General features: G+C 44.6%; 1 protein-coding gene across 2 annotated transcripts in view; it reads right to left on the reverse strand.

The window, feature by feature from the left end:
• Positions 1 to 25,546, reverse strand: part of NHSL2 (NHS like 2) — a 1,157,127-nt gene extending 1,131,581 nt beyond the window's left edge. The window contains exon 1 of one of the 2 annotated variants that reach the window (XM_086942000.1): positions 25,201 to 25,546. In XM_086942000.1, coding sequence (XP_086798126.1) covers positions 25,201 to 25,504 — 304 coding nt within the window. In that variant the 5' untranslated portion in view covers positions 25,505 to 25,546. The remainder of the gene's footprint in view (positions 1 to 25,200) is intronic. The other variant, XM_086941999.1, reaches the window with a different exon arrangement.
• Between the last annotated feature and the right edge of the window lie 2,413 nt (positions 25,547 to 27,959).

Raw genomic sequence — 27,959 nt, forward strand, 5'->3', positions numbered from 1 at the left:
ATATAGTTGGACTTGCTGTTGAAGATATAAATACATTTGAGCAGTTTGTCTAGAGATTTTTGGTTTCAGTTGTATGACAGATTGCTGCATACGTAGTTCCTGAAAGCTTTGCTCTTTTTGTATAGCTGTGACTAGCTTGAGTAATGTGGGTGTTGTACGTCCAGTAGAAGAGAGGAAGGCATTGTGCCAACCTTCAACAGCATTGTTCGTATTTGCCTCTTGGTTGAGTGTTGGTAGATAGACATTCCACCAGGGAATTGCAAATTTTGGCTGGCGTCTGTGGCCTGACCTATGTAGGCTTCCTACCCAGTTGTCCTCAAAGTAATCTAAAAGTGGGGCGAGTCTTTGCTCATTTTGGGTGTAGAAAGGACTTTCAATTAACAAATTGTAATGTTCGGCCACATCAGTTACTGGTACATATGCCAGAGCAATGAGATGTTTGATTTGGCATGCAAAAGTTATATTTGTTGCATACTCAACACTAAGGGCAGATTTTTGTAAATGTCTCCAGAGACATTGATTGAAATGAAAATAACATCCTTGAATGGATGTGTGTGGGTAAGTTTTCAAAATAGAATTAATCATAGCTTGCTCGAAGTCTATGATGATTTTCATTGGGAAGTAGTCAGAAGTTTGTTCCTTTATTTTTTGTAAGATTTCTGAGTAAGTTGTGGCTTGTTTGTTTGGTAATAAACAATATATGAAGGGGATACAGGTATTATGATATTGCCCATGAATTGTGTATAACTGGTAGAAAGGTTTTGGGCATATAGAAAAAGTTCCATCCATCATCCAAGTAGTACTTTCAGTTAATTTTTTTTATATTGTTATTAGTTGCAAACATGATTATTCTTTTGTCCTTGCTATGATTATCATAAAAAATAAATGGCTCGTCATTATGAGTAATTACAAGCTCTGGCGGAATTATGACTTCTTCAAAAGTTTTAGGAGTTGGTATATTGGGTCGACTTGCTTTTTTTGTTCTTGCTATTGTTCTTTTAATGGTAGCAATAGATGGTAGCTGACCTCTTGCTTCTTTGGGAACTTTAGGTAGTAATTCTTTCAGAATTACGTTGGTAGGTAGTTCTGATCTGGTACTTAATTCCTTGATATTTTCAAGAGTGGATCTCACTTCTATTTCCGAGATGTTTGGTGGGTGATTATGTTCAGTGGTATTTATAACACTAGTTTCCCTTGTTGTAGCACGGCCATAGCATTTATTGGAGTAATATTTTGTACACTTCCAATTCACTTTAAGGTCTTTTTGTTTCTCCTGAGTATAAATGTAGCCCATATAGCATAACAAAAATGTGCCTTTCTGAGATGTAATAAATGTTGCATCATCAGTCATTCTTGAGTTCTGGTATCTAGAAAAGTTAATATACAAATATTAATACAATCAGAAATGTATAAAACATTTTAAATTAAGCTAGTATTCTTCTAGTAATTTACTTACCAGCAGTAATGTTCTATTTATCGAAAGTAGATGCTTGTTCAGTTTGATGTTGTTCTTCTATTGCCACGGTCTGTTGAGAAATAATTAAGTATGTTATAGGAAAAGTTACAATTTGTTTTTTGGTAACATTTTTTTAACGTTATAACGTCTCTAAAAATAGTTTTGTTTATTTGGATTTAAAAAGAGAAATTTCCAAGATTATACTAACAGATGCATAAAAAGAGTCATTTTTATTTGTAGCAAATTCTATAGAGTTTATAAACACTACTTATGTTTTATTTATGAACTTACCAAGATAATTATAGTAGTAGCAGATTGTTTGTTCTTTGATGTGAATTTTCTCTTTTCTGTATCTTTGAGTTTTGTTTAGAGAGAAAGTTGATGAAAATTACTAATGCGTTTATATGTTATATAAATAATGCACATTTGTTCTAAAGCATTGTTACTTATTTGCTAAAAAGAACCGGGGATGATACATGTATTATGAGTAAAAGCACAAAAAAACATATTTAAGAACAGGAAGATTATACTAACAGATGCATAAAAAGAGTCATTTTTATTTCTAGTACATTCTATAGAGTTTATAAAGACTAGTTATGTTTTATTTATGAACTTACCAAGAGAATTATAGTAGTAGCAGAATGTTTGTTCTTTGATGTGAATTATCTCTTTTCTGTACCTTTGAGTTCTGTTTAGAGAGAAAGTTGATGAAAATTACTAATGCGTTTATATGTTATATAAATAATACACATTTGTTATAAAGCATTGTTACTTATTTGCTAAAAAGAACCGAGGATGACACATGTATTATGAGTAAAAGCACATAAAAACATATTTAAGAACAGGAAGAAAACATTTTTACACAGCATTGTAACGTTTTTTCCTCAAAACATTCTGGCTTCACATTATGTATTAAGATTTACAGGCTAAGAAACAAAGTATAGAGTTTTAAATTAGGCCAATAATTGGCAAATAACGTTAAGTAAATGTTAAACATATGTAGATACCTTTTTTAAATTTAAAGTGTCCTGTATCTTGAAGTTGAAGTATAACTGGATTTGTTTGTAGAGTCTGTTTAAAGGTAAAGTACATAAAGAAATAACAAATTAGGTTACAATTCTTGGTCTATAAGTAATAGCCAAAAAACATTAGAATTTATTAACAGAGCTATATGATTACTTACTTGTAGTTTCAGGACGAATTTTCTTGCAGAGAAGAATATAGATGGTGCTCCCAAAATTGGCAGTATGTGGTCACGAAGAATATTTCCTGCAACTTGTATGGCTGTTTGTGATTGGTTTATATAGTCTATGTGTAATTAAGTTTGCTATCTGATTGGTCAGATATGTAAAGACGAGTTATTATTGGTTAGTTTGAATTTTTTTTAAGTTAAACATTTAAGATATATCTTCTTATATAGTTTATGTTGAGGAATTGAAATGATATATTTATGTATAAAAAACTCTTGTAATAAATAAAGATTATGTAAAATGAGTACTAAGTATTAAATAAGTATGTTTACAAAGAGTTTATATACAAATTTCGTCAGTTTGCGAAAACACAATTTTGTACACTAAATGTTACTTAATAAATTGAAAATACATTAGTGAAGTCATTTGAAATGTGTGTATTACTTAGAGAATAGATTTATTGGTGTTATATATAAAAAAGGAGTATTATTTAGCTATCGATATTTTGATATAGACGAAAATAGTGCTATCGAAATTTTTGTATTCGATATTATTGTAGTGTGTTATATGTAGTATTGAGTGTCGATATTATGGTATTCGATAATTATGCTAACGATATTTCTGTAGACGATATGTTTGTGCATCGATATAGTTTGCTCGATATTGTTGTAGTTTTCATGTTAAGTATAGGGTGTCGATATTAGTGCTATCGATATTAGAGACTCGATGTTATAGTAGGTCGATTTTTTAGAAATCGAAATTCTGTCAGTGATTCGGATTAAACGCAGATTTGTGACTGGGGGTGAATTTTTTGGCAAAGTGCAACATTCCGTCCATCATCTTGTGTGTTTTGCTGTTCGCCCTATGTGGGAAGGGTATGCCCAGACGTGGGTTCCGTGCTCACTACGCCACTGGAGTCAAGCTATCCTGGAGGATGACGGCTGATGGCCAGAAACTGGTCCTAGGATGCTTGATTCCGGTCCAGGGAAGACATGGCTTGGCAGTTCAGGCTGGACTGTTCCAATGAGGCACAGGGTCAAGACTGATTTGCATATGTCCATGTCTGAACTGGGGTGGCGTGGTGAGCAAAATAACAATGGATTAAACCCAGATCTGTGACTGGGGGTGAATGTTTTGCCAATGAGCAACATTCCGTCTATCATCTTGTGTGTTTTGCTGTTCGCCCTATATGGGAAGGGTATGCCCAGACCTGGGTCCCGTGCTCACTACGCCACTGGAGTCAAGCTATCCTGGCTGATGACGGCTGATAGCCAGAAACCGGTCCTAGGATGCTTGATTCCGGTCCAGGGAAGACATGGCATGGCAGTTCGGGCTGGACTGTTCCAATGAGGCTCAGGGTCAAGACTAATTTGCATATGTCCATGTCTGAACTGGGGTGGCGTGGTGAGCAAAATAACGATGGATTAAACCCAGATCTGCAACTGGGGGGTGAATGTTTTGCCAATGTGCAACATTCCGCCTATATCTTGTGTGTTTTGCTGCCATTATGCAGACCCTGTGGCCAAACAGTTGTGCTTAGCAGGCCTGGCTAATCATGGGTGCCTGGGTGCACATTGGACCAAAGGCTATTCACAGTGGGTGTTGGGTGGCTATGAGGGGTTGGGTGCAGGTACTAGCCACTGGTCGTCGGACAACCCCTATTGAGCACGGCGAAAGGCCAAGCACAGCGGGGGTTAGACATTCATGTGATGAGGGTGCAGTGCCTCTGACCAACCCCTACACTCTGTGGGTGAAGATTGTAGGCAGAGGGGGTTGAAAGCAATGAAATTCATGAAAGGGAGATTAGCAATGCATGCAATACATGCCATAACGCATGCCACTCGCTATCAAGATAACAGAGCATGTTATTTTCTTTATTGAGTGTTTTGAGCATGGCGAGTGTCATTGAGTTATGGCAAGTGTTGCATGCGTTGCAAACCGTAACTGGTGAATTTCAGAGGTTTGAGCTGGAACCATGATTCACTTTTTAACCGTTTTGTTCAGTGAATATATAGTTATGGGTAGGTCACGTTTTCCTTGTGGGTCCAACATTGCAGGTGTTTTGCAGGTCTATCAAGGGGGTTGTGAACAGAGATCAAAAAGTTACTCTTCCATAGTAAGCCCCACTGTAAACTTTGTTCTCCTCTACAGAAAACAAGCATTGGCATAGCCAATAGGTCTCGCCTTTGGGACATTTTAAGTGTTTGGCCATGCAACAGTTGATGTTGCACCAAGGATATTGTGCTGCATGATTAAATACTTATAAAGTCCCGAAAGGCGAGACCTATTGGCTATGTCAATGCTTGTCTATATTGGTTTGGGAGGGAGGCTATTATCTAGCACAACCCAATACACTCCAGCCTTCTGCGTGTGGGTTCCATTCTGTTGCATAGTTTACTTATGACAGTAATTTGATCATTTATAGAGTAGGCAGCTTTTGTACTACAAAGTGAACGAACTCAATTTGTCAAATGTCCATGTTTTATGTGCACCATGGCAGACGGTAGTAACACCTGCATTACTGAGATCTGTGCATGGGAGAAGATACACTGCTCCCTGAGCTTGCGGTTGTCTCATACATTTGCCCCAATATCTTAACATCTAAATGTAATGAGTATACATCGTGAGATCCTACACCTCCTTAACTCAGTGCCCTGACTACCTTGCTGCACTGTCTGCCTTCCAAATGTTATTGTCTCTTCTTTCATTACAACTCATTCTACAGAGAACCATGAACTGGAGAAAAATGCAGTTATATCTCCCCTCTGATGCTCATGCACAGATGTGATGGAAACTGGTGAGAGATTGAGGAGCTTGCAATAGTGAGCGGAGTGAGAAAGAAATGCTCAGGGTGGAGCAGCCGGGAGCTCGCACTAGTGGTACCTTGTGGAGCTTGCACTAGTGCACACTGTAAGGAACTCACACCGGTAATATAGCAAGGACCATTCACGATTGTAAAGTCACAGGAGCTTACATTCATGGTACAATGAGGAACTCACACACACTCACACTGTGACGCACTTACACTGGTGGCAGGAAGGAGCTGTTGCTGGTAGGTGGCCTGAGGAACTCTTGCTAGTGCCTATTGAGAAGCTCTGGCTGATGAACTATGTCAGCACCTGATTCTGGTGGGCAGAGTGAGAGGCAGGCACTGGTGGGTGTGTGAGCAGCTGCCAGTGGTAAACAGCACTGTGAGGAGGGGCTGGCACCGGTGGCCATTTGAAACGCCAGCACTGGTGACAGTGCAGGAGACCTGCATGGGCAAGAAAGCTACAGGCGAACAAAGGCACTGGCAAGCACTTTTAACACTTGCACATTTTGATATTTCCCACACATACCATAATTCACAGTGTGACTGCACATATTTTGTGAAAAAGCAGGAAGATTAGAAGTTACTTCTATTTTTCAAGGTCCATCCCCTCTTCTGCCCAGCTTGTAACAATAATAATTGTTAAATCTGACAATGCAGAACAGAAAGCACTCTGTCAAGCTCTGCCAGTAATAGCACCTCAAGATTAACGGGACGTGTGGGCGGGGAGAGAGGTGCGCGCGCGCTTGGCAGAGCAGTGTTCACTTTTCAAGCACTGCACTCGTGGCGCGCCCCTGCTCCTTTTCAAGCACGAGTGCAGTGCTTGAAAATGAGCAGAGTGACGGCTAAAGGCCCTCCTATGTAGCGCATGTGTGCTGCGTAGGTGAGACCTAAAAAGGACTGAACAGAATTACATCAAACTTGGCATGAAAGCAGAACTCTAGTCAAGGAAGTGCTTTTACTTGGTTTGGAGTAACAATCACCTGTAATGCAAAAAAGGGGGGGCCTATGGTTAGCCAACCAGGGGAAAATCAGTAATGTCGATATACACCTTGGTGAAGTGAAAAGTGGAAATCACATGCAGCGTGCAGTCTGCCATACAGTGCTTCATAGTAAGTAGTGTCAAAAGCCAAGTGGTGGTGTTCCTGAAGGTTGCAGTGAGTGAATTACATGCAGTGAAACTCCGAGGACTGGAAGAGCTGCTTTCCTTCAGTAAGTGTCGCACACAGTGCCATTCCATTAGGACGTTGCATGCCCCTTAACACGCACTGCTTTAAAGATAACCAATGGTTCCATAGTGGAGAATTATCATTTGCAGTTAGAACGCGCCCGATTTCGCTTTTCACAAACCGCAATCACTTTTACTTCACCGTGACGCACTGTTTGAGTGACTAATATGTTCATTTGGAAAGCGCTCGAATTAGCATTTCACAAACACAATCACGTTGACTTCATTGTGACGGATTAGCCGTGAATCACCCGCTCCAGACACAGTACTACTCGTGGAAGGAGCGCGGTCTTTTAACAATACAATTTTTGCTCTTTTAAAATCACTGTTTTTAACGAAAGCGATCACTCGGTTTTTAAGCACGGCCGGGGCACTTAAACTTTACAAGTACAGGACCGCTTAACACGCCAAACGTTTTTAACAATCTATCTAGTTGGCACGATATTTACAACCGAAGGACCTCACTCGCTCCCTTTAATATGCGGCATATTATACGGGAATGCCCCAGAGGTGCTCATCCAGTCCTCGGAGTTTCACTGCATGTAATTCACCCACCGCAACCTTCAGGAACACCGCTACTTGGCTTTTGTAAAAAAAAAAAAATTGATACCTTTATAGCGCACTACTCACCCGCAAGGGTCTTAAGGCGCTTGTACGAATACCGCTATGGAACCCATCCTGGCTTTCCCTGTGAGGCGTCCACTCCTGGGCACCCCCAAGGTGGAGGCTAGGCATCCTTAGCGTTGTGGGGGCCGTTGTGGAGATTAAGCAAGCTATTGCCCAGAGTTGCAGAGTGGGATTCCATGATTGGAATAGGCGCCGAGGTGAGACTTATCAGGTCCGTGGAATTTTGAGCCCAAGACCCGCAGAAGCGGGGAATTGAACCCTGGTCCCGGGCTAGACCTCTGCATCAGGGTCTGCCGCTCTAATCATTGAGCCACACAGCTTTTGACACTACGTCAAGATGGCCGCCTGGTAGGAGCTCCTGTGAAGAGCTCCCGGTGCTTGGGATCCCTTAAAGGGCATTATCCCTGTTAGCACCCACCAGCACGACCACCAGCACGACGGAACGGAATCCGAAAAAGCAGCACAAGTAGCCGGATTGCTCACTGACTGGAGTAGCGGTAGCTGGAGTCTGAAAACGCAGACACCACCATCGCTGGAGCACCGGGAGCCTGCTGAACCCTCACCGAGGATCGTACCGCCATAAGACCAGCACTGGCAGCTGGAGTCTGAAAACACAGACACCACCATCGCTGGAGCACCGGGAGCCTACTGAACCCTCACCGCGGCTGGAGTCTGATAACGCAGACACCACCATCGCTGGAGCACCGGGAGCCTGCCGAACCCTCGCCACGGATCATCCTGCATCACCTACATCGGAGGGCTGAGAGAGACACCCCCCTCCGTGCACCGGAAAGTAACAAAGGAGCTCCAGTGTCACCGGGGGGCAGAAAGGACTTACGGCAGTATAGGGAGACACCCTCCCGAACCGCAGAGGCGGCTGAAGTTCCGGGAGTCTGCTTAACGGACGTCGCCCGCTCGCTCCACAGCAATGGAACAGTGAATCACGGAGGCTGGGGAGTGCTAAAAAGACCGGCCGCGCCAAAGCAGAGGAGCCCCAGCGGCATCAAAAAGGCCCCCCTCCCGCCCGCACCGTGACTGCAAAGGGACACTGCAGCAGACCCACGCCCACGCCCCCCCCCCCATCATCCAGCAACGCAGAGATGACGACGGAGGAGTAGAGACTGCCACCGGATGCCCCAGAAACTGGATGCGATCGGAGGATGTGGCGCCCTGCCCTGAGGAGCGAGAGAAGTTAACCCAGAGTACAACAATAGCTGCAGGGGCGGCAGAAGACCGTAGCATGCCCCACTGTCATGGTTGGATACATGGCAATCGTTGGACCGGCCTCATAGGGTAACACGGAGCCCTGATACATGGCAATCGTTTGACCGGCCTCATAGGGTAACACGGAGCCCTGATTTGCCATCACGTTCACACACATCTACGAAGGAGATGTGACTGAGCCAATTTCGGACTACAACATAACAGTCCTTCTGCAAAATTCTGCAAAACTCTGCTGGCAAGCGCAACAGGCACACAGTGTCTCAAGGTATTTATTTCTCTCACTCGCCCACCTAAAAAACTACCTCCTTTGTTCAAAATGGCTGGGGCCATAAAACTGTAGCAATAAATCCCCCCTTCCCCTTCCTACCTACCTCTGATGTCCACGAGGCCCCTCAGCTAACTCCCCCACACAGAGATAAGAACTCCTCTCAGCTAGTCTGAGCATGGCTTGCTCAAACAGAAACAGAAAGCTACCCTTATGCTTAAAATAATAGCAGCAGACAGAGGACTGTGAAGGGAAACTGCTCCTCCCTGCTATCTAGGTAACAGCAACAAACAGAGGACTACTGCCTCTCTACCTTTGTGTCGGCCATTTTAGACTAGTCTCTCTCGTGGGCGGCCAGCCTGGTCTAGTCACTTTCATCAGTTCTGAGTTCTCTGCTCAGTGATCTATCTACACCTTCCTGGGAAAGGATACCTGCTCATTATTGCAATATTGTACTTCTACCTATATTTTGAACACTTGTGTACCTATATTTTGCGCCTATATTTTGAGCATTTGTAATGCTCAGATGCCCACCTATATTTTGAACACTTGTGTACCTATACTTTGCACCTATATCTTGTAATGCACAGAGGGCTACCTCATATTGAAAAGAATGTCTGCCTATTACTGTAGTATTGTATTTCTGCCTGGATTTTGAACAGTTGTAATGCACGGATTGCTACCTCATATACCTATACCTACTACGCAGTATTTCCTACTGGTAATGTACAGAGCGCTACCTCAACTAATTCTGGCTGCTCGCTAATGTCATTTCTGCCTCACGCAGATTTTTGGCCGCACCGGCACCTAGTCTCAGTATATCATTCCTGATTTGTTTCTGTCTATTGTTCATTCCTGTAAGCTGCACCTATCTCACTTTTTCCTGGAATGCACCGATTGATTCCTCATATATTTACGTATATTACTGTAAACTGTATCGTGTGCCACCTCATATTTTTTCTTGCATCCTGCCCTTACACACTATTAGGATTACACCTACACTTACTCACACCTTGTACTGTGTAGTTTACCGTATGCTACCTCATATCTATTTTTGTATACTGCCCGTATATCATATATTATATCAGTATTGTACCTACACTTACACTTTGTACTTTGTAATTTATCATATTTATTTGCTCTACCGCATATGCTTATATCCAGGCTGTGTTGGTTCACCACTTGTACCACCTTGGTAATTTATAACCTATTAATATGTAACCCACTGTACGCATTTGTTTTCTGCATATCTGTACCACTATAGTGCAGTAGTGCACTCCCCCATTGTACCCTACCCTTATATATTATCAGTATTATGCCTATCCTTACACCTTGTGCCTTAGAATTTACCTTATGTACTCGCTCTATTGCTCACTCTTATTTCCTGGGTAGGCTGCCTGACTACTATTGCCACTTTGGTAATCTATAACTTATTACTGTGTAACCTACTGTATGCAACTGTTTTGGCACAATTGCTTTTCCGCACATTTGTACCACTATAGTGCACTAGTGCACTCTCCCATACCCACCTAACCCTTCAACGCAACATGGACTCTATCGGCAAACACACATACAAAATCAACTACCCACCATCACTCACCAAAAAAGCCGCCAAACGCTTTAAACACAACTTCCTTAGGTCACACCCGGAAACGCCCTTTGCTGACACCTACTTCTCACCGGTCAATGGATCCCTGAACACTGATATCATCTTCCACACCACACGCAGAGCACAATGGAGAAACGCGTTCTTCACCCTACTCACAGTATCCTCCACCAGAAAATCCGCTCATAGTCTAACTCTCTCCATCACACCATCCCAAGTCTTTCCAGGCAGAGCCACCATCACTATTTACAATAACGGGATTGTCCTATCACAATCGACAGACAGGAACCTGGAACTACTAGACAACATGTTCCCCACTTTCAAAGAACACCTCTCCAACTCACGGACAAACACTCACATCTCCCCTAGTCACGCCAATCATGACCTCACAGCTACATACGCTTCAATCAGGGACATACCTACCACCCCTGACCTCCCATCCCCTACCCACAACCCCACTATCGCAATTCAGCACTCACTCACAGACACGGATCGCTCCCCCTCTTACACCGCTCTCTCCCCCGCCCCTTCTACCAACTCGCAGACCTCCACACATACCTTCAACTCTCCCATCACACATACAGCGGGCACTATCACCCCGCTCGCCGCTGACAGCACAGCTCCCACCTATAACACACCTAACGTAGTCCAGCACCAGAATAACACGCATTCCACACATACCTTCAACTCTCCTATCACACATACAGCGGGCATTAACACCCCGCTCGCCGCTGACAGCACAGCACCCACCCATAACACACCTAACGTAGTTCACCACCAGAATAACACGCACTCTGACAATTCCTCCCATTTATCCCCCCCCATTCTCAGTCCTCATTACCCTCCAACCAACTTCGCAGAACATACCCACTCTCTTAATTTAACTCCCCTCCCCCTCAACAGGACCATCTCCAACCCCACTTCCCCTCCTACTCTCAGCCCCCATTACCCTCCCTACACCCCCACCACGGCTATCAGTCTCCCTGCCTACACCCTGACCCCCCCGTCTACCACCAATGCCCTCACCCATAACACCATCCTCCTCCCTACCTCATCCACACCCCTACCGCCCAAAACCTCTTGCCCACCTAACTCCATCCCTCACACCAACACAACGCAGACCTGCTCTAACACCAGCCCTCTCTCCCACATGCACACGAATTCCCTGGTCAGCCATTCACCCTTGACGGTCACCCCCACCCCCACCCCCATCACCTGCCCTTCGATGGAATACATCACGGCCACCCTCACTCAGATCAAAGAAGAGATACACGCCATCAAAGAACTACTCTCCACACACCCCATACACCCCCCACCCACCTCCATCTCCCCTCCCAACTTGTCACCTACTCCGCCGGCTGACTCCCACCCTAATCACGCCCCACACCAGGCGGCAATCCCGGCTCATAGGCACAGCAACTGCCCTCGTCCCCCGCATCGCCCCCGCAACCCCTCACACATCATCACATCCCCGCCCAACTTGTCCCCCACCCCTCTGACTAACTCTCGCGCTCAGCTACCCCACCCCAATCCGACCTCAATCCCAGTTCTTAATCGCAACAACCGCCCTCGCCGCACCCACAATTCTTCTGACCTCGACACACCCACCCCCGCGACCAACTCTCGCGATCAGCTATCCCACCCCAATCCGACCTCAATCCCAGTTCTTAATCGCAACAACCGCCCTCGCCGCACCCACAATTCCTCTTCTGACCTCGACACACTCACCCTTCTCCGCTCCTATGACCCAGCCCCCGAACTTCACCCAACCACACCACACCGCAACATTCCCACGATATACCCAAATCCCCTTAGACCACCCACACTAAACAGCAGATCCTCTATCCCCAATAACCTTAGAAAAATCCCTCTCTCCCTAGAACCATCTAACACCCTCTACACACCCCGTCTCAATTGCACTCTTCTCAACTGCAGATCGGCCACGAAACATTCCGCCGCCATTGCTGAACTACTCTTATCGCAGGACCTTGACCTAATCATCCTGACTGAAACATGGCTAACTGAATCTTCAACACCCATAATGGACATTCTGGTTCCTCCCAACTATCACATTATCAGGCTCGACAGAAAAGGCCAAATAGGTGGTGGAATCGCATGCATCTACAGGGACAACCTCTCTGTTCAGAAAGTCAATTCCACATCCCTACCATCCCCAACATCCTGGGAATACATCTGCCTCGACATCATTAGTGAGGGCAAACCGATATGCTCTCTTCACAGCATTTACCACCCACCCAGGGACAATCTCACCTTTTCCCAACAAATCATGGATATGATCTCAACCAATTCCGGACGGCAGCTCACCCAAATATACCTTGGTGACTTCAACCTTCACTGGAATGACCGCAACGACGCAGTGGTAAATAGTCTTAAAAATTTCCTTGTTGCCCTTAACCTCACCCAAATATGCAACAGCCCAACCCACAAGAAAGGCTCTACCCTCGACCTGATCATCTCCAAAGAGGAGTCTATCCAACTCGAATCCATCCAACCCTGTGACTGGTCAGATCATTATATTATCACATTCTTTATCAATGAAAAAGTCAAAATCATCCCGGCTCAACTCTCCAAGCCCAAAGTCTGGAAAAGAGACTTGAAAAAACTCAAACCAGGCTCTTTGCCCCCTAACAGTTGCAATCTCCTACTCCCACCTACAGGCGCCACGGACGTCCATATTCTGACTGACCACTATATCAACGCTATGACCTCTATAATTAATGAGGTCGCACCTATGCAGCTAAAAAGAGTCTCTACTAAAATCTCCAAACCATGGTACGACGGGAGTCTCAACGAGGACAGACGAGACATGCGAATCGCAGAACGGACCTGGAGATCAGCCCCCTCCGCAATGCACCTAAAAGATCTGAAGAAAAAGAGAAACGCCTACTTCAGGAAAATAAAACGCTCAAAATCGGACTTCTTCAGCCTCCAACTCGACCAAGCAAAAAACCGCCCGAGAAAACTGTTTGAGCTAATCAAGTCACAATCAAAGGAGCAACCACAACCACTAAACACTGGGCGTGAGGCACCCTCCTGTGAAGACTTCGCTGCTTTCTTTATCCAAAAAACCGACAAAATAAAAAGCGATCTCCTTATTGACGCAAGCCTCTACTCCAAACCCCAATGCCTAGCACCCACTGAACCAAAAAACAATGCTACATGGTCAACCTTCGGCATATACTCGGAAAAAGAAATTGGCAAACTGCTCAGCACCCTGAAACCATCCAATCACCTCACGGACCCCCTCCCTGCCTCCGCAGTAAAAGACTTTACCCCTTTTCTTCTCCCTCTCTGGACTAAAATTATCAACAGCTCTCTCCAACAAGGCATCATACCTGACTCCCTCAAAGTTGGCCAGGTCACACCTCTGCTAAAGAAACCTACAGCCGACCCCTCGGATCTCAACAATTACCGTCCCATCACCAATATCCCCACTCTCGCCAAACTGCTGGAAAAATGCGCACAACTACAATTGTCTAAACACATTGAGCAATTCGATCTCCTCAACCCTCACCAGTCAGGCTTCCGAGCAGGACACAGCACAGAAACTGCTATGACTCACATAATTGACGACGCACTTCAAATGCTAGACCAAAACGACACCTGCCTCCTCATCCTTCTTGATCTCTCCTCAGCATTCGACACCGTTAAACATGAGAATCTACTAGAACTACTAAACACAAGAATGGGCTTATCTGGAACTGTCCTCAAGTGGTTCACTTCCTTTCTTCACAACAGGTCGCAAAAATTTAAGAGCAACAACCTGATGTCCTCGCCAATACCTGTAACGCTAGGCGTCCCCCAAGGATCTTCTCTATCCCCAACTTTGTTCAACCTAGTCATGGAACCTCTCACCACCTTGCTACAAGCATCCAATGTACACTTTCACATGTACGCTGATGACACCCAACTTTACCTCAAGCTACAATCACCCAATGACATCCTGCTCCTGAACTCAACGATCAGTTGCACCCAATCCTGGCTTGCCGATAATCACCTCAAACTCAATGCCCTGAAAACAGAGTTCCTTCTGATCTCACCTCCAGCGAAGATATCCACCACTCAACATTGGCTTAAACTCCTTACCGCACTTAATGTCCAACCCACCATCGTGGATTCAGCAAAATCTTTAGGCATAACACTCGACACTAATCTGAACATGCAGCAACATATCAGCAAGGCAACAAAGGGAGCGAACTTCCAGATCAATACTCTGAGGAAACTTAAACCCTACCTCCCAGCCAAAGACTTCCAAACTGCAGTACAAGCACTAGTCATCCCACGAATTGAATACGGCAGCACCGCCCTCTGCGGACTCCCCCTAACTACAACCGCACCACTAAAAGCTTCTCTAAATGCTGCAGCGAGACTCATCACTGGGTCAAAAAAGTACTCCCACATTACCCCTGACTTGAAATCCCTGAACTGGCTGCCTTTTGAAGCCAGAATACATCTGAAAATCGCCTGCATGACACACAAGGCGGTACACCTAAACTCACCCGGCTACCTTGCTCAGAAGTTGACAATCTCTGGGGGAAGTAGAAACACGAGAGGCACAAACAATCTCCTGCTGAAACCTCGAAGATTCCGGAAGGAAAAAACATGCAAGCGCTCCTTCTCAGGAATGGCGCCTAGGATCTGGAACTCTCTCCCTCCCGAAACCAGGCTTATCTCCTCCACTGCACTCTTTAAAAAAGAAGTAAAAGCGATCCTCATGGCTAAATACACTTGAGCTACTATCTCGAACCCTGTTAACACCCTGCACCGATCTGTATTACATGTTTGACCCTTGACCTATTTGTAAGAGTTGTTTTTATCATTCACATGATTGGCTTTGTCACTTAGTTGTACTATTTATACTGTGATTTATTGATTTACTTGTTTGAATATGCTCCCCCATGCACCCTTCTATGTAAAGCCTGTTTACCTGTTTGACTTTGCTCCCTCATGTACCCGTCTATGTAAAGCGCTCTGATATCTGTAAAGATCTTGTTTGCGCTATATAAAACTTTTTAAATAAATAAATACTTACTATGAAGCACAGTATGGCAGACTGCATGCTGCATGTGATTTCCACTTTTCACATCACCAAGGTGTATATCGACATTACGGATTTTCCCCTGGTTGGCTAACCATAGGCTCCCCCCTTTTTTGCATTACAGGTGATCGCTACGGCGGCACCCCCCAGAAGCTCCCCAGTTTTTACAGTGCAGGTGATCGCTACGGCGGCACCCCCCAGATCTACACTCCGGCTGATGTGTGGGATTGAGTATTACAAAGCAATAAGGTATGGACCTCAACCACAGTTAATGATATATGTAATGAGTACCTGAGTTCCACTCTAGAGATCTGATTTGTGCCTTGATTGTTTTTATAGAATCCACTCCAAGACTTAATTTTCGAGTCTGTCGGCTGACGTTCTCACCCCCCCTCGAAGAACCCACTGAAGAAAGTGCATACATTCATTCAGATGAGCCCCAATGGGTCTCTTCAATTTACCATTTACTGCTGGCACACACACGGTTCTGACTCCTCCTTCCCCATTGTCTTACATTCAAAGGCTGTCCTACCTCCTCCTTTTGAGTCCTGATAAAGACCCGACACAGATGTATTCAAATCTGCACTAACATATAGGGTCGAAACATCGACGTTCTTTATGTGTATCCGACACACAAAGTCTCAACTAAAACAAGGTACCAGTTCATCCAGTTGTGACAATTGTATTCAAAAGTGGACATTCATGATCTAATGTTTTGTCTCTTTGTATCATTATGTGTCATTTGTTTCAGTTTTGTATAGCATGTCACCAGTCACGACTTGATCACTAAACGTATATAAAGACTACGTGTTTCTTCGTTTTGGACAGCTATCCAAAAAATTGTGGATTTATCCTCAACCAAGGTCTATACTAAAAAGATTTACCTTTTGAACCATATCCGGTAGTGTGTGTCTCTGTCTCCTTATATCCCTCACGGGATATATTGTTTGAATGTGTATTAATTACAGGTTGTTCAAATTATTTGTGATCCCCGACAGAACCATTGTTGTTGTTTTGCTTCTAAGGCCATGTGCAGCAGGGGTTGACCACCTACGTGGGTCGGTTGGCCAGGAGCTACGACCAATCACAGCTGTGCATGGCCAAAGCCTTGTGCAGCGAGAGAAGGCAGCCTACAGCCGTTTTGGATCAGGCCCACGCCTATAACCGTGCAATATATATACTGATAAGTAACACAACCTAAAAGCACAATGTCATTAAATAACAGCACATACTCAAACCAATAAGTAATGCTACGATCATATTTGTCTCACTCATAGAGTTAATAATAAAGTGACATGTATGATTGTAACTTTATTTATGACATCCTTTGTAGGGACCTTGTGGCGGGACACGAGATCCTCCAATCCAACATGTCACAGACGCCCACCACCGAAACCCACATGGATTGACATAAATATTTAGCTTATGTAGAAACAAAATTAATTGCGACAAACAGCACCCCACAACAGGGCCAGGATAGCCTGCAAGCAAGTACACAAACGTAAAAAAAAATCGATAGCTCAAATGACCCCCTAACCCCCCCCCCCCCCCGACCCCGGACATCAATCCAGTAACACCAGGAATAACCTGCACTGACATATGCCCATCAAACCTACCTCACACCCACAACGCTAGACAAACAAAAGTATCAGAATGCGAATAGAGTCATGCCTAACTACAGCAGACACTGGGTACATACATTATTTCATAGGACAGCTTATAATAAATGTTTATTGAAAATGTTATTGTATTATGTACGCAATTGTAAGATCCAGTAGTGTCACCAACATTACGACACTGGTATACATGTAGATATAATGCTACATGTAAACTTTTCTGTATCCATGCACTTTTTGTAAGTGTTTGAATGAAAATATGCACGTTTCATAATGGCATGCTCAAATGTTCAAACTTATGAAAAACCAATAACAGCATTAAAAAAATGATTATTTATGACATTTGTATTTGCGTCTATTACATCCATGTTGAGGTCATGAGCATTGCATTTGATGTATAAGCTATAAGTTGTGCGCTTAATGTGTATGTTGTGGATTATGGAACTAACCATTCCGCAGCACATGTAGAAAGTGGAAAATGCCTCAAGGATTGTTTTTGTGCAGGGAGGAGTCCCTTCCTGCAGGAAAACAATTCTGTCTGTAACACAGACACCCTTGCACCATGGCAAAAGGAGGGCTGCTTTGGTGCTCAGCAGCCACAAATGAACCAGGACACATAGAGAGCAGGAATGCACCATATGTTAATAACTATGACGCAACAGATTACACAGAATGTATTTGTTAGCAAACCTAGGGTGCACAATTCTACAATGTTTACTGCATAATTGAGTACGTTTGTCACCCCATTTTCAGCAGACAATAAAATTGTGCTGTCCTTTATTTAACTTGCTGTTTTCAATAAACATTTCCCTGTTTGACATAATATATTTTTCAAGCTAACGACCATAACATAAATGTGCTATTTTTATTTTATTTATTTATATATTTATTACATTTGTACAGCGCGCAGCTACCCGGGGGTTTCCCGGCGCTAGAGAACACAGAAGGATGAAAGGCTAGGCATATAAAGCGACATACCGGGTAACCTGGGTTCTGGTAATGTTTGCAAACCACTACCTAGGTCATTGGCCTCGTGGTTTATGATGGAAATGTAGGCCCATGTTGCAAGTTTAGGCATTTTAAATACAATATATAAACATAGGAGTAACTGGGAAAGGGTAACCTGTTAAACAAAAAGCAACCTCGATTTAGGCAAAACCATGTAAAACTACTTGACTTAATGGACAGCAACTTTGAAAAGCATTTGCTTCTGAACCACACGACAATAGCACTAATGATATTAATCCCAATAATAATAAAGATGACTGCAATCATTATTATTTTTATCATCAATCTTTATAATTGCAACCACTTAAATTGTGCACAACATCAACTACAGTTTTTTGCCGCTTCAAGCCAACATTATGGTCCTCAAACTCAGGAGGATGGAAGGCTGCCATCCGTACCTATGTCCTGCAAGTTTAACTAAAAGTCGTAGAGAACTCTGAAACTGTAGTAGGCCTGAAAGACACGGTTGTGTTGCATTGCAACATGCCTGTTTGTTGCATTCTATAATGCATGCAGAATTTGTGTAAATAAGCCTTCACAACTGCATACATTCCATTCCAGAAATTCCAGTAACATTTCCATAATAAACCAGATTATCTGATAAATTTTTGCTCAACAGATTACCGTATGGAATTTAAAATCCGAAAACAATCATCAAAAATGGTTTTTTGGGGGTCGGTGCAGCACCAATATAGCAATCCCCAAAAGGAACAGCATTCCAACAGAACACAAGCAGCGCGGGACGCAGACACACTCAACACGGCAGGCCCATCCCGAGCCATAGGGACAGCCATGGGATAAAGTGACCTGAGAGTATTAAGATAAGCCCAAATGGCTGTCCCGCAGATGTCGCCTAGGAACACGCCAGGACATTCGACACAAGAAGCCACCCTCCCCTTCGTCGAACAGCCCTGCACAGGAAAAGGAAAGAGTAACCCCAGAAGGAGAGTAACCTAAAGCAATAGCAAGTCGGATCCAACCAGCAATAGTGGAAACCAAAGGTTCATGGCCCTGACCATAGTACAAAAACAATGCACCTGCCTATCCGAAAACCTCACTATCTCCCACCATCACGCATACGAAAACCCAGCCCAGCCACAGCTTACATGTCTGGAGACAAAGCATGAAAAGGGAGTAGCCAGAACATTCAAATACCTCCTGCCCCCCATTTTTAACCAAACCCCTACTGATGCTGAGTGAGTGAAGCAAATAAGCCCAACCCTATCTTATAACCAACGCTGTATACATTCATCCTTCTACTCTTCTAATCATTCGTCCTCGCACACTTCCAGCCTTCCATTCTCCCATCCTTCCATCCATCCATCTATCTTTTTCACCCTTTCATTCATCAACTGACCATTTTGTCCATCCATCTGTCCTTTCACTCATCCATTCACCCTTTTAACTTACCATCCACCATTCTTCCATCCATTGATTCTTTCACCATTCCATCCACCCGTGGATCATTCTGTTCACATACCAGGACATCCATCCTTTCAGACTTCCATCATTCATAGCAGCGGTTTCTTCACTTGGGCAGGGGAGATGCCCGCTGTGAGTCCCGCAGGAAAAATAAAAAGACAATGAAAAGATTTAATTGCGGTTTTATTTTTCAGACATGCTCCCTGCAGCAGCTCGCCATCCCTGAGCCCAGAAACAAACGGGGCGTGTCCTCTTCTACTGAGTGGCAGCAAAAGACAGGAGCAGTTGCTGGCTAGATACTTCAAAGTGCGCATGTCACTTTGGTTGGCTGTCTTGCGTCGGCCAAAGTAACATGCACACTTTAAAGATCTCCACCCAGCTGTCTTAGACAGATGGGTGGAGACCAAGCCTACGGCTATAGGGCCAGAAGGAGCAACCAGCCAGCCCACTCCACCCAATCCTGGTGCTGCTCTCACAGCATATGAGCAGTGCCAGGATTGGTTAAGGGAGTTAGATGGGCCCATTTTACAGGAAAGGAGATCAGGACCGGAGCGAGGAGTGCAGTCAGGTAAGTGATTTTTTTTTTTCATTTTTGTTTTCCTCCTGCCCTCTATTTCCATCACTCCCACCCTCCATTCCCCATAGCTAGCAGCTGCCACTGATCATTCATCCAATCACCCCTCTGTCCGCCCATCCATTCACTCTTCCATTGATCCATCCTTTTCCAATTGATCCCTTGCCCATCCATTCAATCTTTGACACTTCTTTGTTCTTTTCATCCATCCTTCCTTCATTTCACCCTTTCTTTCACATTACCTTCCTTTCACCCTTCCTTCCTTATCCCATCAGCTCATCAGGCCATTGGTTCCAGTCACAACCCCCACTTTAGCTGCTAAAACAGGGGCTTCATGATGACACGAGGTATGAGGAACAGTATCCGGAGTCACACGGAGGCAGGACATCACCTTAGGTTTAAAGCGGGTGAAGGCCGCAAAACCAATCCCTGCAGCATGATCTGAAATAGAGCTGCCTACACAGCAGAGCTCCAAAATCGTGTAGCCATTCAGCAGAAAATCATTATTGCAACAAGCATTGGCAATGCCAATAAGTCTGGCTTTAAGAGATGGTATTGTGAAGCATTACAAGTAAATAGCATTGGAATTCATGTGTATTTGTGTGGCAGGAAAGGGCTACAGAATAATATTGATTTAGGTTAAAAGGTCCTAAAAGTCTGTGTAAGTTAATGACTGCCCTCCTCCCATGTGTTCTACTACCAGAGAAAAACAATATACATTATCTAGTTATCTAAAACTCTTTAATAGCATTACAATTGAAAGTTCAACCTCAGACAGCTGGGTAAATAAATAAAATGATCACAGCTGTGTGGAGGGCAAGCACTTTTTTGTGGAAGCCCACAACTTCTGCCCAATCAAAACGTGTACTCCTGGCTCCCAACATGTGAGCGGAGCCAAAGCCCCCCTTAGTGATGCTCACATAATTGTCTGGCGACTGCTGTGCTGTCAAGCCAGAACATAAAATAGGCTTTGACTGACAGAAACCACAGCAAAACCTCATTTAAATGTTCAAAGGGAAACCATTATTTATTCTTAACAAATCGACCCCATCAAAAGGGGCAGGAAAAAAAGATGTACCAACAGTCCCACTTATAGATGTAGGTAGTGGGGGATTGAGCTACATTTGTTAAAAGATTTTTGTTTATACTTTCAAAACGCCTGTCAATCGAGTGGTGATGATCCATTCCAATATACGATTAAAAAGTAACCACACATATCTAGTACAATCTAATCAAACTTTTAAACGTAATCAAACGAAAACATTTAAAACAATTTTAGGGTTATATCCCATAAAATGGTAATTCACTGCAGACCGTAATACGAGAAGAAACTGGAGACTGAATCCAGACCACATCTTCAATTTCAGAGACAGACCCCATTATGACTTTACTACACCATGATACTTGATTACTTGTACTTCTAATAAGTCTTCAGAAAAGCCTGGCCTAATATCCAGCAGGGCAAAAAACACATGTTGGCTATACTATAACTTTGAAAACGTGGATTCAAAGTCATATGTTAGCGGTTAGAAATTACGATGTACTGGTTGTAATCAACATCATAGCTTTCTGCCACATAATTTACTGTTCGGGATTAAATGACGATAAAACCTAATGGTGTTACAAAACTACAGACATGTATCTCCAAAACTGTTGAAACTTTTTTTGCTGTTCATGCTCACGTTAATTTCAAATATCCGAGTTTTTAGGGCCAGTCTCAACTACAACAAACAAGGCAAGGGTAGGCTGGAATGATGTATTCTTCAGATAGGGAGTCTGCAAGGCATTTTACTGCAATCAAATGTCTGGTACAACTGGTGGCCACAGACAATATATACTGGGATGCGCTATATTCACAAGAATGCGGCTCACGTATGTGTTTTCCCTAGCACTGGCGCTAAATTTAGCTGCCTACCACCAACACAGGCATCCTTGCACCATAATGTAGGGGTGCCTGCAATGCAGGGAATGATTGTTTATGTGCCGGAAGGTGTCCTTCCCTGCAAATAAACAACCACTAATCGCGATTTGTAACTCCCATGTGTGCTGCAGACAAAGAAGAAGCAAATCGTCATTATTTAATTATTGTTTATATGCAGGTAGGGACACCTTCCTGCACATAAATAATCATTAATGGCATTTTGCTCTTTCTATGTGTGCTGCATTCTGCCGCACATATAGAAAAAGCAAAAATGAGTAGAAATATAAATATTTCTCCTCATTTCACCATTGTAACGCCTGCTCTTGCATGGTGTTAGTTTTGGGCTCTGCCTCAGATTTACACCTCCTTTTAAACCTGAGGCAGCGTCAAAAGCATTGTGTGTTGTGGTGGAATGTCCAAAGTAACACCCATTGCACACAACTTTCACACTAAGTGATGCGTGTAAAAGGGCCCTATTTACAAGGAGGCGTTAGGCCACATAAAGCTTTGTAAATATGGAGAAGAGCATATCGCTCCCAGAACGTCACTAAAAGTGAGGTTCTTGTGGCGATATCCCATTGTAAATATCCCCCGCAGTCTTTAAATTTCCCTTATATCTTGACATTTTTATAATGCTTGGGTATCTAACCATTGATGTTACTTTCACATATCTCCAGGGTGTTTGATCAAAGTGGGATTTTAACTTTCCCTTCCTTCCTCAATATCTAACCAACGGGACTGTTTTAATTTTTCTATGCTGACTGCTTATTTGGCCAGTGGCATCTTTTGTCTGCCCAGGACGGCCTAGCTATCGCTCAATGGGACTAATAGGAACTTTTAATTTTCACGCACCACCTTTTAACAATGGGAGCTTTTGACTTCTTGTGCTGCTTTGGGATCTAACTAATGGACATTGTTTTGTTTTCCCACACCATCTGGTGGCTTGACCAGCGAGATCTTATTTCCCCCTCTCTCAAACATCTTTTTCTTATATGCTGCCTGATCCCACTAACCAGGCAGCGTTGAGCATCCCATCCTCATCCGCTCTGCAGTCTTGCTAATCTGGATGATGGTGACCCCTATGACCCATGTTCCGCCCTGGTTTCTAACCACTTTCGAATAATTACTGAGCACCCATCGGTCCCTCATTTGTTGGGGGATGCTTAGGGGGATCAGATTTTGCGTAGCAAATACCGGGACAGGTCAGACATAAAAGTACTTCTATATCTGGCCTGTCTCATTTTTTACGTAGCCTTGTAAATGCGTCAATATATATATATTCATTAAAAAACAAAGGATACAGGGACATTATAGTTAACAGAATTTTCTAAAAACCTTATAAATTCAAACAAAAATCAAAGGTTACAGGGATGTTATAGTTAGGCTAAGATTTTACACGAACAAAACCATAGAAATTCAGCAGTTGTATTTAACAGAGCGAACTATAACTTACGCCCCCGCAATGCACTGCCAATGGCCTTACATGAGACCATAAGCAGTGCATTGCGGGGGCATAAGTTATAGTTAGCTCACTTAACTATAACTGTTGAATTTCTATGGTTTTGTATGTTTAAAATCTGTGCCTAACTATAAAGTCCCTGTATCCTTTGGGATGTTTATTAGTAAATGTCTAAGGTTTTTTAAACATTATATTTCCTGACTATAATATCGTTGTAACCGTTGACTTGTGTGAAAGTGAATTTTTATGTGTTTTTTAATTTAATTTCCTACTACAACATATATATAAAATCACTGAAAAAACAATGGTTATAGGGATGGTATAGTTAGGCTCAGATTTCGCTCGTACAAAACCAGCAGTTAAAGTTACCTGAGCTAATTATAACTTACACCGCTCAATGCACTGCTTATGACCTCACATATTAAATCACTCATGGCACGGTCAGTGACAATTATTGATCCGAAAGCTACGCACAGCAGGGGCGTGAGTTCTAGTAAGCTTACAGCACAAGTTATTGTTTCTTCAGATTGGTATAACTGAAACTACTAAATTTCTATGGTTCTTTGCGTGTAAAATCTGATCTTAACTATAACGTCCCTGTAAATTTTGGTTTTATAGTGGGTAGATAGATAGACAGACAGACAGACAGACAGACAGACAGACAGAAAGACATACAGACAGATAGATAGATAGATAGATAGATAGATAGATAGATAGATAGATAGATAGATAGATAGATAGATAGATAGATAGATAGATAGATAGATAGATAGATAGATAGATAGATAGATAGATAGATCGATAGAGAGATCGATAGATAGATAGATATACACACACGCACATTTGCAAGGCTATGTTTGCATAACCTAAGCATTGGCTGCACGTCTACCCTACATCCCCGGTGCACCCTTCTCCCAACCCTGTATCTCTGCTGGGAGTAGGAATGGATCTCTTCCTGTGCTGCCTGGAAGAAACAGATAAATTACTTAAACTATTCCAGACTTCAGAGCTGCCTGTGAAAGTACAGCATACCTGTCAATGCTGCTTTGCAAGAGGCCCTGATCTATGTCCCAAAAACCCCGACATTATTTAAATTTAACAAAAGCGTGGGACACCGGGACAATCCTCTGCAAACCGAGACTGTCCGGAGATATTCAAGAGATCTGGTCACCCTAACAATGCACCCATTAATTCACCTCCTGCCCACTCCCTGTGTCCCACCATGGACGATGCATCTCAAATGCTGCCTAACCCTTGAACTCTGAACTTACTTTGTATAGGAGATGGGCGCAGTCACTCATTTTTGGAGACTGATATTTACTGTAGGTCAAGCTTGAAAGTATAGTTGTCTTAAATACCTGCTGTCAGCAATTACTTAACATTGTACCCACTAATCTCCTGCTAGTGGCTGTTTGATGTATGACTCCGCCTCACATTGAGCTTGCATTCTAAAGCACGAGGGACTATGTCACAACTCAAAAGTGCACTCAATCATTCATTATTAATCTCACTTGTGAATTTTGTTAAGAAACCAATCGTGGTTGGTTTGTTTTTCACAATAGCCGGTGTTTTTCAAACATTTTAATCAGGACCCAAAATGCAAACCAGACCTTGATCTCCCCTTCCCTCCAACCCCATGCCCCCCCTCAGTCATCGTTTCACGTCCATGTCCCCCTCCCCAGTTCTGTTTCCCACCTGTCTCTCCATGCAAGCAGTGTTAAACTCCCATCCCTTACCTGTGCTCTGCGGCCTCGCTCCTCCGGGGGGCGTCCGGCCCCGGCGCCCCATGTGGCTCCCGGACAGCAGCAGGTACATGCGCCCCATCCTGAGCTCCAGGCTGCGGGTCCGGCCCCTCAGCTCCTTCAGGTGGCCCTCGATGCCCCCCAGGATGGACAGCGAGTGCCGGCTGAGGTCGGCCAGCTGGTGCAGCACGGAGTGCAGCGCGAGGCTGCACACGTCCGCCAGGTCCCGCAGCTCCGGCCCGGCCGGGCGAGGCGGGCACAGGCGGCCCGGGGACACGGTGCGCCGGTAGAAGGGCATGCTTTGGGCAGGCGGGGTCAGAGGTCAGCGTGGGTCAAGTTCGGAGCCGCAGGCTCGCGCAAAGAAATTAGCACAGGAGACGGGGGTAAACCAGATCCAGACAAAGTGTGCCAGGCTGGGGCGGGCACGGGGCAGCCCGGGGCTAACCGATCTTGACTGCACCTGATGCCAGCATCACTCCTCCACCAGGGGCAGTTAGATTAAAGAGGAGGTTTATTTCAAGGACGCGAGGGGTCGCCCGAAGTACACTGGGTTCTGGCATGCACCGGACTCCACCCCTTGAACCATCCAAACTTGGCATCAAAGATGACGGTGGCCCTAAACTCAGAGATGCAGCAAACAACAGCCAACAAAGAGACCCAACTCCAAGCAGAGGCACATGCGAGGGTTATTAGAGCAGTCTGGATGCTGAGCGAGGGGATCCAGCAGCACTTTAATCCATAAAGGCAGCCTACCGCCAGAGCACTCCAAACTCCAGGGGAGGAATATTACAGCATTCCAAACTCCAGGGGAAGACAATTACAGCCCTCCAACCTCCACGGGGCTGGGAGAGGAATATTACAGCACTCCAAACTCTAGGGGAGGATAATTACAGCACTCCGACCTCCAGGGGGCTGGGAGAGGAATATTACAGCACTCCAAACTCCAGAGATGGAAGACAATCACAGCACTCCAACCTCGAGGGGGCTGGGAGAGGAATATTACAGCACTCCAAACTCCAGGGAAAGACAATTACAGCACTCCAACCTCGAGGGGGCTGGGAGAGGAATATTACAGCACTCCACTCTCTAGGGAAGGATAATATTACAGCACTCCAAAATCCAGAGAGGGAAGACAATTACAGCACTCCAACCTCCAGGGTGCCGGGAGAGGAATATTACAGCACTTCAAACTCTAGGGGAGGATAATATTACAGCACTCCAAAATCCAGAGAGGGAAGACAATTACAGCACTCCAAACTCCAGAGAGGGAAGACAATTACAGCACTCCAAACTCTAGAGGAGGAGTATATTACAGCACTCCAAACTCCAGGTGGAGAAGAATATTACAGCACTCCAGTTTTCACGGGAATCCGAAAATTAAAGCACCCCTGAGTTCTGGACAATGGATTATTACAGAACACTCGTCTTCACGGGCAGCAGAATATTACAGCACACCTGAGTCCTGGACTTTGCAATATAATAGAACGCCAGTATTCACGGGCAACAAAATATTACGGCACTCTAATATGCAGGGGCAGCAGAGCACCACACAAGTTCAAGATGCACAGGACCCCATCAGAGCAGCAGGATGCGAGCAACAGGCACCACAGGGTGCGAGCAACAGGTACCACAGGATGCGAGCAACAGGTACCACAGGATGCGATGCGAGCAACAGGTACCACAGGATGCGAGCAACAGGTACCAGAGGATACGATGCGAGCAACAGGTACCACAGGATGCGAGCAACGGGTACCACAGGATGCGGGCAACAGGTACCACAGTGTGCGAGCAACAGGTACCACAGGATGCGAGCAACAGGTACCACAGGATGCGAGCAACGGGTACCACAGGATGCGGGCAACAGGTACCACGGGATGCCAGCAACAGGTACCACGGGATGCCAGCAACAGGTAACACGAGATGCCAGCAACAGGTAACACGAGATGCCAGCAACAGGTACCACAGGATGCGAGCAACAGGTAACCCAGGATGCCAGCAACAAGTTGGTTCTCCTGCACTCTGCAACGTTTCCCGTACAAGCCGCCCTGCACTTGGTTCATGTGATCCAACAAGTGGAAGTGCGGCGTTTGTTCACTTCACACCAGTCTGCCCTGCACCCCCAGAGTTCTGCCAGAGGCGCGATGCAAGCTTCCCCCAGATGTTCAGCTGACAAGCAACAAACTTCCCGATCACCGGAATTTTACCGCTTTCATCACCGTAGCGCCTCGAATCCCTAGCGCCAAGATTAAAGCTTTATAGTGGCGAGCTCCTTACTGCACCAGGACAATCAGTGCACGCGCAGCCGATCGAACGCCCTCCAGGAAGTTGCGAAGAATTTTTCCAAACACCAGAAGCCGCACAACAAAGTCACCCATAAAACAATCCGCAGGCAGCATCCCAAGAAAGCAGCCGGGGTTTGCACAGACGGCTGCCAACCATCTCCCCACCGCCGGCTCTCTCTGCTCCAAACTCCTTGGGCGATGAATGTGTTTTCATGCGTTTTGTTTTCCTTTTCCACAGTTTGTGCTTGGCAGGTTTCTCTCCACGGTGGGGAGCCCCCTCTTGTCGCCTGTGAATCAGCAGATCTGTTTCTGTCTTTTTTTTTTTTTTGCACGTTTTGTTTTCGGTTTAACTCCAGCAGCCCCCGCCTTTAATGACGGCCAGATGTGTGTGTATTTCTGGGGCTGAGAGAAGAGGGTGTGTACTTCTAATAACTTTAATATTACCCTGAAAGAGAGCTAGGCGAAAGTGTG

Source organism: Lissotriton vulgaris, chromosome 10 (assembly GCF_964263255.1).
Source record: "Lissotriton vulgaris chromosome 10, aLisVul1.2, whole genome shotgun sequence".
NCBI lineage: Eukaryota > Metazoa > Chordata > Amphibia > Caudata > Salamandridae > Lissotriton > Lissotriton vulgaris.